Source organism: Triticum urartu, chromosome 3A, assembly GCF_056163025.1.
Source record: "Triticum urartu cultivar PI428250 chromosome 3A, HENAU_Tu73, whole genome shotgun sequence".
NCBI classification, from domain to species: domain Eukaryota; kingdom Viridiplantae; phylum Streptophyta; class Magnoliopsida; order Poales; family Poaceae; genus Triticum; species Triticum urartu.
The window spans coordinates 110,051,304-110,068,663 of NC_141875.1; the positions used below are offsets into that span (position 1 = coordinate 110,051,304).

The 17,360-nt window shown below is 53.6% G+C and overlaps 1 protein-coding gene across 1 annotated transcript; it reads right to left on the bottom strand.

The window, feature by feature from the left end:
* Positions 1 to 10,672: 10,672 nt before the first annotated feature.
* On the bottom strand, positions 10,673 to 14,777 carry LOC125543130 (alpha/beta-Hydrolases superfamily protein). The gene is made up of 7 exons (XM_048706382.2): positions 14,308 to 14,777; positions 12,908 to 12,946; positions 12,709 to 12,779; positions 12,164 to 12,228; positions 11,948 to 12,037; positions 11,630 to 11,722; positions 10,673 to 11,388 (listed from the first exon to the last, which is right to left on the bottom strand). Exons 1-7 carry the CDS (start codon positions 14,700 to 14,702, stop codon positions 10,972 to 10,974), a joined length of 1,170 nt encoding a protein of 389 aa, XP_048562339.1. The 5' UTR covers positions 14,703 to 14,777; the 3' UTR covers positions 10,673 to 10,971.
* Positions 14,778 to 17,360: the final 2,583 nt, after the last annotated feature.

The window sequence follows — 17,360 nt, forward strand, 5'->3', positions numbered from 1 at the left end:
GTATGGGGGAAAATAAGTAGCAAAGCAATCGTGAGTACTCATCTAAAGTACTCGCAAGACTTACATCAGATCTAAACTAAGTATGCATCTGTATCAAAGGAATGGGTTATATCTATGGACTAAACTGCAGAATGCCAGAAGGGAAGGGGAAAGCCTAGCCTATCGAAAACTAGCATCTTCTAGAAACCACCATCTTTCAGCAACACGAGGGAGTAGAGTAGCGTAAAGTAAAGTAGTAGAAATGTTATCAACCTCGGCCAGAGATCCTTTCTTGACTCCCTGCGAGAAAGCAATCCCAGAGCCATACTATCCAGTTATCATATCATATCCAAGTCTCATCACAATCCATTTCTCATCACAAGTATCCAGTCCTAGTTGTACCGATCGGGATACAACTCCAAGTGTCCGTTACCGTAGGACGGGCTATCGATAGATGTTTTCTTCCCTGCAAGGGTGCGCCAACTTACCCACCACGCTCAATTAACTCCGGCCGGACACACTTTCCTGGGTCATGCCTAGCCTCGGCCAAACAATACGCCGCAACCCGACCTAGGCTTAATAGAGAGGCCAGCACGTCGGACTAAACCTATGCCCCCAGGGGTCATGGGCCATCTCCCCAGGAACTCCTGCACATTGCGAACGTGGCCGGTGAGCAGACCTAGCTACCTCCTTCAACAAGGTAGGTGCTTTCCAGTCCAACCCGGCACGCGCCACTCAGTCGCTGGCGTCTATTAAGCTTCGGCTGATGTATACGGCACAGAACGCCCATACTATGCCCACGTGATGGTTAGTGCTATCATGCCAGAGGCCCCTCAGATCAAATATCCAAATCGTAGTGGATTAGGAACGCGCGGTAACAAGCAGAGACTCACGATCGATGTGACCCCGTCGCCCCGTCTCGAGTACTTGCGGCAAGGGCTAAGATTGTCCGGCCACGCCTCGTAAGTATCTCGCGGGCTCCTCCCAGGTCAACCCAACTCCACATCACTTGCAATTAAGCTCGCGCAGGTATCCCTCAAGGTCGACCCGTCTTTAGTAACATGGCTCAGTGTAAATTCATAGTAACCATAGTAACTGTGTGTCTAACACCAAGGGGAAAATCCAAGGAATCACCCCCGGTGAATCCCACTCGAGGGAGGGGGGTCCGGGCGGCGACGAACTGCGTCGGGTGGCGGCGTGGTTCGGTTCTAGGCGCGGGGGGGGGGGATCGAGCCCCTGATCCAATCGGGGGGAGGGAAGCGAGTGGGGGCGTGGGGGTGTCGGTTAGGGTTTCGGGGGCAAGGGGGCCATATAGGCCAGGGAAGGTCTGGGGTGGGCCGGCTGGGCCGGCCTGGTCGGCTGGGCCGGCCTGGTCGGCTGAGCCGACTGGGCCTATAGGCCCACTGGGGGAGGGGGCCTTTTCTCTTTCTTTCTTTGCCCCTTTTTTCTTTTTCTTAAACCCTTTTTTTGTCTTCTTATAAATTGTGAGACTAAAAGAGTTTTGATAGAAAAGAGACTTGTCAACTAAAACAAGCACATTAATTCTAAGAGTCACAAAAAGTTTGAGGCCAAAAAAAGTTGCCTAACCATTTTTAGAAATTGAAAAGGCCAATTTTAAATGATGTTGGACCACAAATTAATTCCCAGGGGCACTTTCGGAAACCAAAAGAGGTTGGTTCCAACATGACAAATATCCTAGGATTATTTGCCGCACTTTGCACATTTTAGTTTTCATGTTTGTCAAATTTGAATTTTTACTTTAAATTTGAGTTTGAATAAGAACAGTGATTTGGATCAAGTGAAGATTAGCAACAGTAACCTGATGACATGGCACCATTAACAGGTGATTACTGTAGCATGACACTCGGGGTGTTACAATCCCCATTGCCTGACCCTTCGCAGTTTGGGGCCTAGACATGGTGGGACCATTCAAGATGGCATGAGGTGGCTTAACTCACTTACTTGTCACGGTGGACAAGTTCACCAAGTGGATAGAAGCGAAGCCAATCAAGAAACTGAATGGTCCTACTGCCGTGACTTTCATCTCGACATCATAATTCGGTACGGCATACCACACAGCATCATCACCGACAACGGCATCAATTTTGCCAAAGGCGCCTTGGCCCGTTTCTGCGCGACACAGGGCATCCGACTGGACTTAGCGTCCATTGCCCATCCGCAGTCAAACGGCCAGGTGGAGCGAGCAAACGGCCTCATCCTGTCCGGCATCAAGCCTCGACTGGTTGAACCGCTGGAGCGTTCGCCCGGCTGTTGGCTTGACAAGTTGCCAGCCGTCCTCTGGAGTTTGCGCACGACTCCAAACAAGTCAACCGGCTTCACGCCTTTCTTCCTTGTCTACGGTGCTGAAGCCGTCATCCCAACGGACATAGAGTTCGACTCCCTGCGAGTCACCATGTACACCGAGGAGGAAGTAGAAGAAGCACGTCAAGACAGCGTCGATCTGCTGGAAGAGGGCCGGCTGTTGGCACTCAGCCGGTCTAGCATCTACCAGCAGAGCCTGCTCCGATACTACAACAGGAAGGTCAGGCCGAGATCTTTCCAAGAGGGCGACCTTGTGCTCCGGCTGATCTAGCAAACAGCCGGCCAGCACAAGCTGTCTGCGCCTTGGGAAGGCCCTTTCATCATCAGCAAAGTGCTGGGCAATGACTCCTACTACCTGATTGACGCTCAGAAGCCCCGAGCACGCAAGAGGGACGACTCCGGCAAAGAAACAGAGCGGCCATGGAATGCAAATCTCCTCCGAAGATTTTACAGTTGATGCAGTATGTACCACACTACCTTTTGTATTAAAGTACCAAGACTTCGGGCCCCCCGAGACGAGCTCGGGGACTGCCCTCTTTTATCTATATGATAAGAATTATGCCTACGAGTGTGTCACTCTTTGTTATGCTGCTTGGCACCGGGTTCGACTAGTCGGCCCGGGGACTTGCCGCCTTGCGCTATGAAATACTTCCTGCAGGCGGACAAGTAGTGTGTGGCACCTAAGCCATCTCCTTTCAGAAGCCGCAGCCCGCAGAGCAACTGTCCGGTGGGCAGGAGTAAGGTAGAATGGGCGTTCGCATGAAAAATGGCTAAGGACTCAAAGCATAAAACATAGCTTAAGCCGGCTTCCAGCCTTTTTTCGCAAACCGACTATTGAGTAGTCGGCTCGCCGCCTTCTATTCAACTTGCTAAAAAACTCTAAAACGGCTAAGTACTTGCCTTCCCAAAAGTAGCCAAGCATTTGATCCAGCGGCAGTCCGCAGAGCGGCTGTCCGACTGGCAAGACGACAACTAAGGGAAGGCGGCAAAGGAAAAAGCCAAAGGAGCAATGAGCAAGAAAAGATAGAATTCGGATAAATATTTACATAACATAGGCCCTTGGCCGAATCTTCGAGCAGAAGTTTAAAATACACCCCGCGGGTGGAATTGTGCGAATTAACAAGTTCTTCAAAGACTACTAAAGCAGATAAAATAAAGGTAAGGCGGCAGCCGGATTTGGAGGGTCAGAGGAGACGGCGGTGTCAGGCGTTGGGGCGGCCGACTGGGCGGTCTCGGCTTGATCGTCTCCGGCGGCAGTCGGCTCGGCCGCACGCGGCTCGTTGCTGGAGGCGCGGTCGAGCTGAGGCTGGCCGTCCGCTTCGCCTTCTGGTGCTTCCATCTCGCCTCCGTCCTCCGCCTCGCCTTCCTCCTCGACGCTGGAGCCGATCACCTCCGCCGAGTCCTCGCCGTAGTCTGGGTTCATCCCAAACCACTCCGGCGGTACCTCCTCGCCATCTTCAGCCTGCTCGGGGATGAAGATGCTGGTGTCGGTGTACTCGGCGATCGCCGCGTCGGGCTTGACGAGGGCATCCTCCGCGGCTGCCAGCTTCGGTTGGGCCTCTGACTGGAGTGTGGCCAGCCGGTCTAGGTCCAGCCCCGTATACCATGCCTTGACGAATTCCAAGGCTCAGCGCGCTCCAGCCCGGGCCGAGGAACCTTTCCAGGCCTCAAGACGGCCAGCCGTGACCTCTAGCCAGTCGGCAGTCCGACTGGGGGTGCGCGGAGCCTGCATGTCCGGCCACAGGGCAGCGATCGCCTAGGCGCCGACACGTTGAAACCGGCGCAGCATCCGGTGAGCCGGCCGAAGGCGAGCCTCGATGCTCAGGAGCTGCTCGTCAAGGGTTCGGGGGGTGTCGGCGGCGATATCTGCGCCTTCCGCCCTCCGCCCTTCACGGTCAGCCTCGATGGCTTGGTTAGCGGCCTGCGAGTGGCCAGGGAAGAAGTCTGCCAAGACAAAAAGAATGAAGAAGCAAGTCAAAAATCAGGAGTCGGTTCGACCTATAGTCGGCAGCTCGAAGAAAGAAAGTAAAGAAGCTCACCATCAACGATGTCCTCAATCCTCATGGAAGCCGGACGCCAGCAATGCCTCCTTGTCAGACCAGGAGGAGCGCTCGCTTGCGAACTCGGCCAGGAGGGCGGTCTCCGCTTCTTCCGCCTCCTTCTACGTCTTCTTAAGCAGCTCCTTCTGCTTTGCCAATTGTGCGGCCAACAGATCGCGCTCTGCGAGAGCTTGCTGCACTCCTCCCCCTTGGCGCGCAACACGGAGTTGGCTTCGCTCAGCTGCTGTTGAAGAGTGGCGTTGGCCTTTGAAGAGAAAGAAGAAAGAAGACGTTAAGTCATCAACAAAGGAGGTCGCCGGGGAGATCCGGCCCGACTGCTCAGCAGTCGGTCCGAATCTCGGGGACTACAGCCCGCGGGTGCGCCAGCGCGCCCCCGCAAAGAAGAAAAAGGACTCACTCCGGCTCTCCGACAAGTCGGCGGTCCGCTTGCCCAACTCTTCAACATTGCGGTTGAAGGCGGTGACACGGAGGTTGTGATAGTCCTGCGACAAGTATTTCAGACAAAAGTTAGTATCCGGAACTCACCAATTGGAGTTCCGGGCCGCCTGCTCAGCAGCTGGCCCAAAACTCGGGGACTACACCCAGTGGGTGCGCTGGCGCGCCCCCATAGAGAGGAACAAGAAAACAAGGACAAAGGAGAAAGCATACCCGGACGGCTGCCCGCGATGCCAGGTACGCCTTAGTGCAGTTCTGGATGGCGTCGCCCTCAGCTTGCAGCTTTGTCTGGACGTCCAGAAGCGCGTGGTTCAGCGGGCCCGTGCCGCCTCCTCGCACCCACCCAATGGGCGCGACGCTCGTCGCTTCGGTGTCTGGGATCGCCGAGCTGGCGGTGCCGGTCTCCAAGGGGCGTTGCGCCGAAGTTGCCTTCTCAGGACGGCGGCGCGTTGGCGAGCCGACTTGAAGGAGTAGCCTCGCCACGGCCTCGTCTTCAGTCGGCGGCACCGGCGGGTTCGTCGGCTATTTGCCTTGCGCGCTCCCAGACGGCGGCGGAGGCGGCGGCGGAACAATCACGTCCGGCATGGAGGTGTCGCCGCCTTCCCTCTCCATGATGGGGTTCTCGCCGCCGGCTTCCCCAGTCTGCCCTGTGAACTCCGGAGGCGGCGGCGCAGAGTTCAACGGGGTGACGAACACCGTCGATTGGCGGTGCGTGGCCTCCTCAGCCTGCCGCCTCACCGCGACAGCATCTTCGACCTCCGCCAGCTTCTTCTCGGCGGAGGCCTCCGCCTTCTCGGCCTCCACCTTCTCCAGGCGGGCGGCCTCTTCCTCGTCGCGCTTCTCCTGTGCATTTCGCTCCGCCGCCTCCCGGAGGTCGGCGGCGGGGTCAATCCGCCGAGTGGTGGCGGACGTCTCCGCCGACCCCATGACGGAGGTGGCGACGACCCTCTCAAGAGTGAGGGGAGCCCTGAAGCAAGGGAAGCAAGTAAAGACTCAGACAAAAGCCACAAAGAAGGAATAAAGGCGTTAAGATGGAATACTCACGCGGAGACCAGTGGCGGCTTCTTTACTTCCTTGCGGAAGCGGATGGCCTTCGCGGCCGCCTCGTCCTGCTTGGTCGCCGCAGCCGAACTCTTGGGCTTCTTTGGCCGACTGCCGAACAAGGTCGGCACGGCCCTGCGCTTCTTCCCGCCGCCTGTAGCGCCCGGCGCGGCAGGAGAGCCCGCGCCGGGATGGCCGACTCCTGGCCAGTGGCGGGGGGCGACCTCCTCCTCATCATCAGGCCAGTCCTCTAGACTGGCCCCGAACCGCGGGCCGCCTCCTCCCTCGGCGTCGTCTTCCAAAGCCGCCGCCCCCAGATCGGGGTCGTCGACGTCGCTCTCCGCCCGGTCGGCGAGGAACTCCCGGGCCGGCCCCGTGGTGCCGGCTGATGGATGGAGGAGGGGATTCTGACCAAAGCCGACTGGTCAGGTCGGACAAGACAAACTCGGCAAGAAAGAAGACAATTCAAAGAAAGAAGGAAAAAGGCAACTCACTACGGGCGGGGGGGGGGGCGTGGCGCGAGAGTACGGCTCCTTGCCGAACCGCCAATCCTCCAGGAGCTTGCTGTCCGAGAGGTAGTTCACCATGTAGGCCACCTCCTCGTGAGGCATGTCCTTGGTGCACATCCGACTCGGGTCACGGTGCCCGCTCATTTGGCATATCATGTGGGGGCGACCTTGGAGCGGGAGAACTCGGCGCGCCACGAAGGCGGCCAATAGATCCGGACCAGTCAAGCCCTCCGACTGCGTCAGCACTCGGAGTCGCGTGACGGCGCCGGCTCCCGCAAGCGTCAGCGACTTGGCCCGATACGACCGGTTGGGCAGCCTCCCAGCCGGCGGGCCAGCTTCGAAAGCCGGCAGATTGACCCAATCGCCCTTCGCGAAGACGCTCTTCACGTAGAAGTACGATCGCTGCCACATCTTCATCGACTTTATCAGCTTGATGGTGGGGAAGGGGTTGTCAGCCCCCGACCTCCGCACGGCGATGAACGCGCCGCACCGAGCCGGCACGCCTGCGGCCTGGGTGCCGAGCTTGGAGTAGAAGAACCCCCCAAGAGCTCGATGGTGGGGAGGACTCCGAGGAAGCCTTCGCACAGGGCAACGAAGGCGGACAGCAGCACCACCGTGTTGGGCGTGAGGTGATGCGGCTGGAGGCCGTAGAACTCCAGAAAGGAGCGGAAGAAGCTTCTCACCGGCAGCCCCAGGCCGCGCAGGCAGTGCGAGCGGAAGATAACCCGCTCGCCCTCCTCCGGCGCCGGAGAGATCTCCCCCCTCGGTGCAAGGCGTACCCGCACGTAATCCTCGCTGGGAAGCCGACGAGTCTTGCGGAGGAACTCGATGTGGTCGTCATGGACCTCTGAGCCGTCCCAGGTGCCGGAATGCACCGAGGGAGGCACGGTGGCGGAGGAAGAGCTCATCGTGAGCGGATCGCCGCGGCGTTTGGCAAAGCTTGGGCGCGCGGCGGTGCGAGGAAGAATAAGAAGAAGAGCAAGGAGTAGCGTGGAGGAGGGGCGCGCGTGCTCTGCCGCTCCCCCCTCCTCCCCCTACTTATAGCCTCATGGGCTGCGAAGCCGAGGGGGCGGTCATGGGATTTACTGCGCCCACGACCCCACGACCCCCACGTTTCCACGCCAAAGTTACTGCACGCAGTAACTTTATGGGAATCCCAACCGTCCGCTCGGGCCGCAGCGGATCCGCTCATGCGCCGAGGCGCGGTAATGGTGGGCCCCGCCTGCGGGCTTGTCCCGTCACGCGTGTGGGCAGGCAGACTGGCCCGGCCGCGTGTCGCCGCGTGACAGGCCCGGAACGGGCGGCGGCCGGGAAGCTTAGCCAGCACGCCACTTGGATCCCGTCGCGGCGTTCGAAATATTGTTCAAATCAGAGTTGAGCGAGTCCGACTCCTTCTAGTCGGCCTGGCAGAAGTCAAGCAAGATCCATGTCTCGGTCACCCGGAAAGAGAAACTGCTGAGGCTCCTCGGCCGATCGTCCGTGGTGCCTCATCAGCTTCGGGGACTACTGTCGGAGTAATGGGCCACGGGTAGGCTAACCCGAGACATCAGGGCAGGCTGCGTCCCGATGGACCCCAGGACGAAGAGCCGCCTTCTGAGAAGTCGGCGGCAAGGCAACCGACTGCCCACTCACGGCCAAGTCCCGAAGACGGCTTCAGGATGAGCCGACTCCTAACTAGCGACCTCCAGAGAAGCCGGCCATGGGAGCCGGCCCGCGACTCCAACAAACCCCACGCCCTCATCAAGAGGGACGGGGCGGGGAGTGGCTACAGTAAAGCCCACTCCCACCCCTTTCCAAGGGCAGGCATGGCCACAGTACGCCGTACCCGCGGAGATCTTCGTCCGGCGCGGCACTGTTGCCATGCCGGCCCTGACATCAGCACCAGTGGGCAGAATCCTGCGCCCACGACGGCTTGTCTGTACGACTCTGGGGCGGCAGGTCCCACCAGTTAGCGGGAGTCCAGAAGACGGCGAGAGCGCCACTAGTCGGCCCGGATGGGAGTCGGCCCCCAGGAGTCGGCCAGCCCCTCCCCCGGGGCCCACGCGCCATTAACCAGATGTGACGAGGAGTGGCAATAGTGATCGCCCGCCAGGCGGCGGGGCTGTCGCCACGACCCCATGACCAACCTGCGTCATTAGAAGCACGTCTACAGTAATCAGCAGCCGATAAGACCCGCCAGCGGCGGACATGGCCTGTCGACGCCGTACCGGACCAGTCGGCGGGGCCCGCCAATTGGCGGGCCCAGCAGTCGGCGGAGAAGACGGAGGCTGGAGAAACTGACGGCTGGGCCCGCGCCCAGCCGGATTACCATTGTACCCCTGGGGGGTAGGCCTATATAAACCCCCCAGGGCACCCATGCAAAGGGTTCGAATCCATTAGCACTAGACCAGATGAGATAGGAAGGAGGGAGCTAGCCTAGCCTTCTCCTACCTCCAGGAAACAGCTCAAGGAGCAACCATGTACACCCTTTGCCATAGTGATCACGCGGAGACCCCGCAGAGCAGCAGTAGGGGGTATTATCTCCACGGAGAGCCCCGAAGCTGGGTAAGATTCGCCGGCGTGCATGTCTTCGCCTTATCCCGTTTCCAGGCACCAGCGACGTTCTACTCGCCCCCACCATGATAAGCCATCCTTTGGCATATGTCGCACCCAACCCCCGACACTACGAGGACCTTTTTTTTCTATGCGGCGAAGGTAATCACTAGTTAAGAGATACCCCTGACAAGGATTACTTTCAAACCTCTAATAGCAGACAAGTGGCGCAATGCCTCCATCTACTTTTTAAAGTTCATTGACTAGAGTGAAGTTCTACCATAAGAAAAGCAAGCAGAATAAATTTTATCGAGGGAGCTCCGCCTTTTTCTTTAGTAAAAAGAACAGAGCTTTCTTTTGGCAAAAATGATTCAGATGTATTATCAAAATTCACCGAAAGTACAAAGTATCTCAAACATAATAAAAATTGCATCGAGATTCTGAGACCGCCGAACGATCACTATCGCAGCTAGAACGAGCCGTCGACGCGCCACCGCCGCCGCTCCTCTATCAAAGTCGGCTTGACCTTGTCGATAATAGCCGGAAAGTCTTCGTGCACGTGCTCTTAAGGACCAGCGCCCTAGAACCGCAGTCGTCGCCATTGAACCATTGAATAGCTCTAAAGTACCTGACACCAAATCTCACCAGACAACGACAAACCCTAACCTCACAACCCCAAGGAGACGGCGGGAATCTACCCCGTATCTCCGTCGACTACGTGCCGAACTCGAGAAGGATCGCAGCCCAGAAAAACAAATTCAAAGAAGAAGCATCGCCATCCGCCCGACCACCACACCTGTAAGGACTAAAAAACCCCGAACCCAAACCATTAACCGGAGCGGAGGCACCGGGATCCCCCTCCCCACCACCGGTTGCCGGAGCGAAGAACAATGTTCAAGTAAACGAGGAAAAGTGGATGAATCCCCACAAAAAAAATGTGGACAAAAACCAGTTGCAAGTGTTACGGTTCTGATTTGACTATTAGCGAACCGTTTAATAAAAACTCGTCAAAGTTTCTTTTCTTTCCATGGAAAAAAAAGGTTGTCAAAGCTGAAACTTGAACGTTACTTTCCGGTGAAGAGAGAATGTTGTCGCGCACATGACTTTGCACCACCTACCCAGCTACCATTCACCATTGCTGACCTTACTGAAAACTGTCAACCGTCCCCAGCTACCACTTGGCCGCTAACGACACACGTTGCTCTGCCACCTGCCAGAAAATCTATCCACGGGAGGAGGAGTATGTTATCTCACTTATCTGCACCTAGGTTTCATATGATCACACGAACATGTCCAATCAATAAATAATAACCTACCGCTCGCCATTGTTGACTCGAAACTCCCAACGAAACGGTCCCTCCCAACCACTTGGCAGCTGGCACATGTCGGTCCGGGACAGCTAACCGCCAGGGTACGTGCAGCTGCTTGCTTTCATTTTACAGGTTTGAAGGCGGGCATATGTATAGGAGTACCAATAATTGGAGCACAAACTTCACATGATCGAGAAAGGTTTTCCAAGCCAGCAAGCAGTACGCGTTATTCTTTAGACCGCAGTAGCCAGCGAAGTTCAATGGTGAGTATGACATTTGCAAACGTTTTTTTCTATGACAAGTTGTTCAAACACACATGGACAATTTCTTCAGAAACACACAGATTCTGCAAACAACGGGATTTCGATGTGAATTTTGCGGTGTTCGCTTGAAGGAATTGCCATGTTCCCATAACATAAGACGCCGTGAAAAACGCTCGCAAATGGCCACCCCCCTAGCGAACGTCCGCTGAATAGCATTACCCTTATTTTTTTCCCCACCCCTTTTGTTATTATAGATATATATTGCAGCATTCATACAAAGCACAAGCCACCGGCTTCCCAATTCATTGGTCTGCAATCGGCAGCATCGTAAGATGGGGAAGAATATCACAGGCAATCTGCAGACCACTTTCAGAAAACACCGGCAAGAATCAGATCAAAGCCATCATGCATGCCTTGCCATGCCATGCCATGAAGCCCATGACTGCAATCCCATTGCCGCGATCTGAGCGGCCTACACATGATGCCCATCTCCTCCCCATATTCAGACAACAACTACCACTCATACAGCCTGCAGACCGAGCGTCCGGTCCATCCACCCGATGATGTCGGCGGCGATCTCGTCGCGCTCGGGCTCGAAGAGCAGGTCGTGGAGGAACCCCTCGTACAGCCTCAGGTCCTTGTGCCTCGACGCGGCCTCCGTGTAGAGCTCCTGCGAGGCCAGCGGGTCCGTCACCCGGTCCGCGGTGCCATGCAGGACCATGAACGGGACAGTCACCTTCTTCAGGTTGTGCAGCAGGTAGGAGGATATGCGCAGGATCTCATGGCCCGTCCGGACCCTGATCGGCCCGGTGTAGACCAGTGGGTCAGAGTACTTCGCCAGCAGCGCGGCGGGGTCGCGAGACACCGGAATGCCCCGCTTGTTTGCTCCCTTGAATTGGAACTTGGGTGCTATCAGAGAGAATATCGGTGCCACGGCCTGCGTTGATTCAGATAAGTCTCAGTGACGAAACACATCTTGGCATGCAGGTACCGATATGTTCCACATTTTGAAGTTTTAAATTTGACGTTGGAATCCAAAAGCAGACTTCCGAAATAATATCAGAAACGAGAAGTATCAAATCCGGTCAAATGCTTTCATGCAATCATTTTTTATCTTAGTCATCCCAAATGCCCACAAAATAATACGGAGTACTAGGAAACCAGAATAGTTATATTACCCCAACAATCGGATGCGCTGGTTTTACACGCACAGCTGGTGAAGTCAGGATGATCCCTTCCAGTCTGGTTCTGATGTGAGCGTACAGCGACGCCTGCAAAATGACAGCTAGTGATGAGCATGCATGAAACAAGAAAGTTAAGCGTTGTTAAATGAGCATCGTTAGCCAAACCATTTCAACCAGGCTATTTTGTTAATGCTTTGCACCATTCTCCGCCGGCAGGGTATCCATTGTTCACAGGCCCAGAGGAGTAGGGTCAGTGTCTAGATCTGGCCTAAATACCGATGACAAAAAGCGATTTAATTCGACAAGCCATACCTTTAAAACAACAGCTCCACCAGTTGAGTGACCGAGTAGAAAACAAGGAACATCTGGATTCTCCAGCATAATTTTATCAAGGAGTACTTCCTGTTCAGAGATGATAATATAGCATTACATATCACATCAGCCATCGGGAACAGAATAGCTCTGTCCCTTCTATCAAAAAACCTTGAACAGAAGAATGTAGAAGTAGGTGCACAGACAGAGACTTACCATGTCTTCTATAACATAATCAAGTGAAGGAACATAACCGTGCAGACCATCACTGCCACCATGACCTATTATGCATAAGCTCAAGTTAGCCTGATGATGTTAAAACGAGTGCAAAATTCAGTAGGCATGTTCACACCTCACAGGAACAAAGAGATTCAAAACCACGAATAATTTTCTCGAAGGACTGATTGACACATAGGAATGAATTCCAAGGAAAGAATCCGCAACTATGGGGGCACAACATGACAACCTTAGCACCATTGCTTATATTTTACCTTATAATGTGTTATAAAGAAAAGCTACTACTAGTAATTTATTCAGTTTCCTAGTCTGTTTTTTCCATAGCAATTAAGAACTAACAGTTAGTTTACATTTTGCTCTGAGGAACAATTATGTAAGATCGAGCAACATGCCTCGAAATTGATCATTCATTGAATTTGTTTCTAAATATAGCACTGATCTTCCACCAACCCAACCATGTGTAACATTTCCTTTAATATAGCAGAATAACACATGTTCAGAAAACCAGAAGTAGGTTTCCTTACCTATCCAATCCATTGCATATACTCCAAAGCCACATGACGTTAGCTGCTCGGCAAAATGCAAATACCTCCCACTGAAACACAAGATCAAGATACTCTTAGTAATGCCTTCAATACAAGGAGGATATATGAAAAATATAGATACACCACCATGCTGCAGCATGGAGGACTGGAGGGGAATGACTCGACAGGATTTCCTTACCTATGCTCATTGAGCCCATGTACGATGAGCAGAACGCCCCTAAAGCAAAAGAGGAAGATAGTCAATACAAAATTGTGTCACAGCAGGTGAAAGAGGTGCTAAGTTTGATGCTTCAAACTTCCCATTTCTAATGAAAGAGACTGAAACAGAGAACCACACTCTTCTCAAAAGGTGTTCACGCATGTAAAGCCATAAAACCAGTCAGCATAATTAGGGGTGGCGGATTACCTAAATTAGTTGCAGTTATCTCCTTTTTCAACATTTGTTTGCTGGGTTTGTTTGACTATTATGCCATTCATATTGAAAACAGAGTTGACGGTCAGCTCATGCAACTACAACTGGGTCATGTCAAGAATAATCAACACTTCGGTTGCACAAAGTGGGCGCATTAAAGAATTAAGAAAAAATCATCTCCCCCTTTCTTGATAGCTAAGTTTTCCTGTGTCACATGGAGACATTACGTTAAGGTTTTTCATTGAGAGATAAGAATGGAACAGAAGTTGGAGATAAGCATCAGCTTATATTCTCCTAATCCATTCCACTTTACTTGTTCCTCCTTTGCTGTATTTCAAAGTTGCTTTACACTATCACAGAAAAAAAAAATGCACAGAGCTATCGTTAATGTAGTCAACTAGTTGAGGTTCCGATCGACAGGCGCGTACAAGAAATATGACAACCTAAAACAGCAGCTCTGCGATGAGGACAAACTCCATGCATCATCATTGACAGGGGTAATGACCATGAATGCAAAGATCAATGGAGATCTGACATTTTTTTTATGTACTCAACGTGCATCGCACGGCACGTCTCTTTATGAGTAGAGCAGCAGCCACAAAGTCTTCTGAAGAACACTAGGTCCAGGTATCCAGTAAAGCACTCTAATTGCGTGATCAAAACCGCAGCAGAAAAATGCATGATCTAAATGCTCATCGCGCCTTGCCATTACTACACTGGAATCGCCTAAACAGGAGCAGAAAAATGCAGCTTTAACTGAAATTACCGCCCGTTGGGGTCAGAGAAGAGTGCCAAAGGCGCAAGAGAACTATCCACCACGCAGAATTCGCAAATAAACAAAGCTTCCAAGGGATCAAAGACCCGAAGAAAATCCTTGTTTTATTCTTTAGGAAAAAAATCGTTGTAATATTGACTGATTCAGACGAAAGAGCAAATCCCTTCTGGGTGAGGTCAAGTCCACGAACTACCGTTCTCCCACCGCTCCGCCCATATAATATATATATATACAGCAAAAAAGTGAGGAGTAAAAAATCACGAACCACGAAAGCGAAATCCACACAAAGGAACAAAAGGAAACCACCAATTTCCACGGCGACCGAAACCCCCCAGGGTCCACGGAAGGCAATTCGATCGCACACGCCACGGGGACGGGCGGACGGGCTCACCTCATCTCGGCGCCGGCCGCCGGCGCCCAGACGCGGCAGAAGAGCGCGTTCCGCCTGGCCCCGGCGACGACGAAGGTGCCGCACGTCCTCCCGTCCCCGTCCTCCTCCTCCGCCATGGGCACCTCCTCCGCGAGCGCCCGGCGGCGGCGCACGTCCTCCTCCTCCGCGGCCCTGCGCCGGCTCCTGGCCCTCCCGAGCCGGCCGGGCTCCACCGCCGGGCTCGCGGCGTCGGGGCGGCGGCGGCGGCCGACGAGGAGCAGCAGCCAGAGGAAGAGCGAGTGGAGCGCGACGGCCAGGCGGAGCAGCGCGCGGCGGGACAGCACGGAGCGGAAGACGGGCACGATCCGGCCCGTGGCGCCCGAGGTCATCATCATCTCGTCGCCGCCCGTCTCCATGGCTCTGGCTCTCCCACCGCTGCGCGTTTTTTTGTGCTTTACTTTTTCTTCGCGTCTTACGCGCCCGCGGGCTTCGTGGGCCGCCCGCGCGTATTTATAGCGCGGACTGTGGCGAGAGCGTGGCTTGTTGTCCCCTTCCTGGAAATCCGTATTCTCAAGTTATTTTTTAAATTTCCTCATTAATACTGTAAAGAAGTGAGGAGATGGCGGTCCCACTAACAGTTGTAACGGATCAGCGGTCCAGCTAACAGCTGTGCCATGCCACGGCCCCACGCGTCACTCCCCTCAACCGTGTGTTTGTTTCTTGTGAAGAAAACTTGGCATAATTAAGCACTTGTATGTAACATTTATACTACACCACACAATTAATTTAGAGTATATGAACATTATTTGTTAGATATGCCACTAAGAGATATACTACTAGATTGCCTTTCCAACCAGTGTATATACATTTATTGTAGACAAATCGATCATTAGTATACGTTTTTTTATAGCGGTGCTAGGCTCCGGTTGACTGGCGCCAACCCCTCGTTGGTCGCATCCCGCACGTTGGATGTGATGCCTCTCAGCCGTCCAGATCAGCTCCTCACATTGTTTGTTTTTGCCTCCAAAAAACACAGAACGCAAGCACGAAAAAAGAGTGGTAGTCGAGTGCCGTCGACACCCACCATGGACGCCTCAAGCGGCTGACCTCAAAGCACCGCCGGCTCGCCACCCTTGCAGCACACGTCCTCGCAGTTCCAATAGCCGCCCTCATAGTAACGTCGCCGTTGGTCGGAGTGTTATCGTCGGTGACGCCTTAACACGTGGTGGTTGTCGTTGCAGCGCCTAGTCATCGTCGTAGCGCCCCGTCACAGCAGCATCGTACCGTCAACTGCAGCTTTCGGTGTCACAGCTCGCACCATCGTCGTTGGTTGAAGCTTCTTCCATCTTCGGTTGCAACTTCGTGGTTGCGTAATGGCTCGGCCCCAACTTCTGTCGGTGCCGGTTGAAGGTTTTTTTCGTCAGTAGAAGCATTTTCCATCAAAGGTTGCAGCTTCCCCCAGTTGCCGCAGTGGCCGGTCACCAACTTTCGTCATCTCCGGTTGTAGCAATCGGTGTCGTCGGTAGTAGCTTTCTCGACCGTTGGATGTAGCTTTGGCTGATGTTGGTTCTAGCAAAATTGACGGTGACGATGCACCCACCCTCTCGCTCGTCGCAACAATGGCCATGGTTGGTTGTAGTTTTTGTTCCACTGGTTCCAGCAATCTCCATCATCGGTCCCAGCAACCTAAGTGCCGGTTACAGCATTTGCAATTGCCAGAAGCAGCATCTCGGTCGACTGCTCCCAGTTGTGCGCCCGCCAGTTGCAACATCCCCTGACAGCTGCTCCCAACTGCGCGCCCTCGCCGCCTTCCTTCCAATGATGCCACCTCCCCTCACAATGTGGGGAGGGGAGGGAGGAACTAGCTACGCAGATCCTGCCCCTGGCTCAGGCTCACGGGGCCTCCCAACCTTGCATGTCAACGACCATGAGAGAGGAAAGACAGTGGTGGGAATACGGCTCACTGGAGGAGCTCGCTGGAGGAGAAGGATATGAGAAGATGATGTGGACAAGGGTCAGCCGGTGGAGGCTAGTGGCTACAGGAGGAGAAGGAGATGAGGAGATACGATGGAGAAGAAAAAAAGGACGAGAACGGTCGGAAGAGATAAGGTGAGAAGGTGGGCTGAGTGACCACGTGTTGCAAGGCGAGATGGTGGGGCTACGTGATGGAACTATGCCCTAGAGGCAATAATAAAATGGTTATTATTATTTTTACTTAATCATGATAAATGTTTATTATTTATGCTAGAATTGTATTGATCGGAAACTTAAATACACGTGTGGATACATAAACAAATACCATGTCCCTAGTGAGACTCTACTAGACTAGCTCGTTGATCAAAGATGGTTAAGGTTTTCTAACCATAGACATGAGTTGTCATTTGATAACGGTATCACATCATTAGGAGAATGATGTGATGGACAAGACCCATCCGTTAGCTTAGCATATGATCGTTTGGTTTATTGCTACTGCTTTCTTAATGTCAAATACATATTTCTTCAACCATGAAATCATGCAACGTAGATACGTCTCCAACGTATCTACTTTTTCTAACGCTTTTTCTCTTGTTTTGGACTCTAATTTGCATGATTTGAATGAAACTAACCCCGGACTGACGTTGTTTTCAGCAGAACTACCATGGTGTTGTTTTTTGTGTAGAAATAAAAGTTATCGGAATGAAACGAAACTTTGCGGGGAATTTTTATATAAAATATAAGAATTTTTGGAGTCAAGACCTACCGAAGGGGGGCACCTGGGTGGGCACAACCCACCAGGGCACGCCCCCTCACCAGGCGCACCCAGGTGGGTTGTCCCCACCTGGTGGCCCACAGACCCTGAAACCAACGCTATAAAATCATATTTACGGAGAGAAAAATCAAGGAGAACGAATTATCGCGATCCACGAGACAGAGCCACCGCCAAGTCCTATTCTTCCTCGGGAGGGCAGATTTGGAGTCCATTCGGGGCTCCGGAGAGGGGGATCTTCGTTCTTCGTCATCACTAACCCTTCTCCATTGCCAATTACATGATGCTCCCCACCGGGAGTGAGAATTCCTTCGTAGGCTCGCTAGTC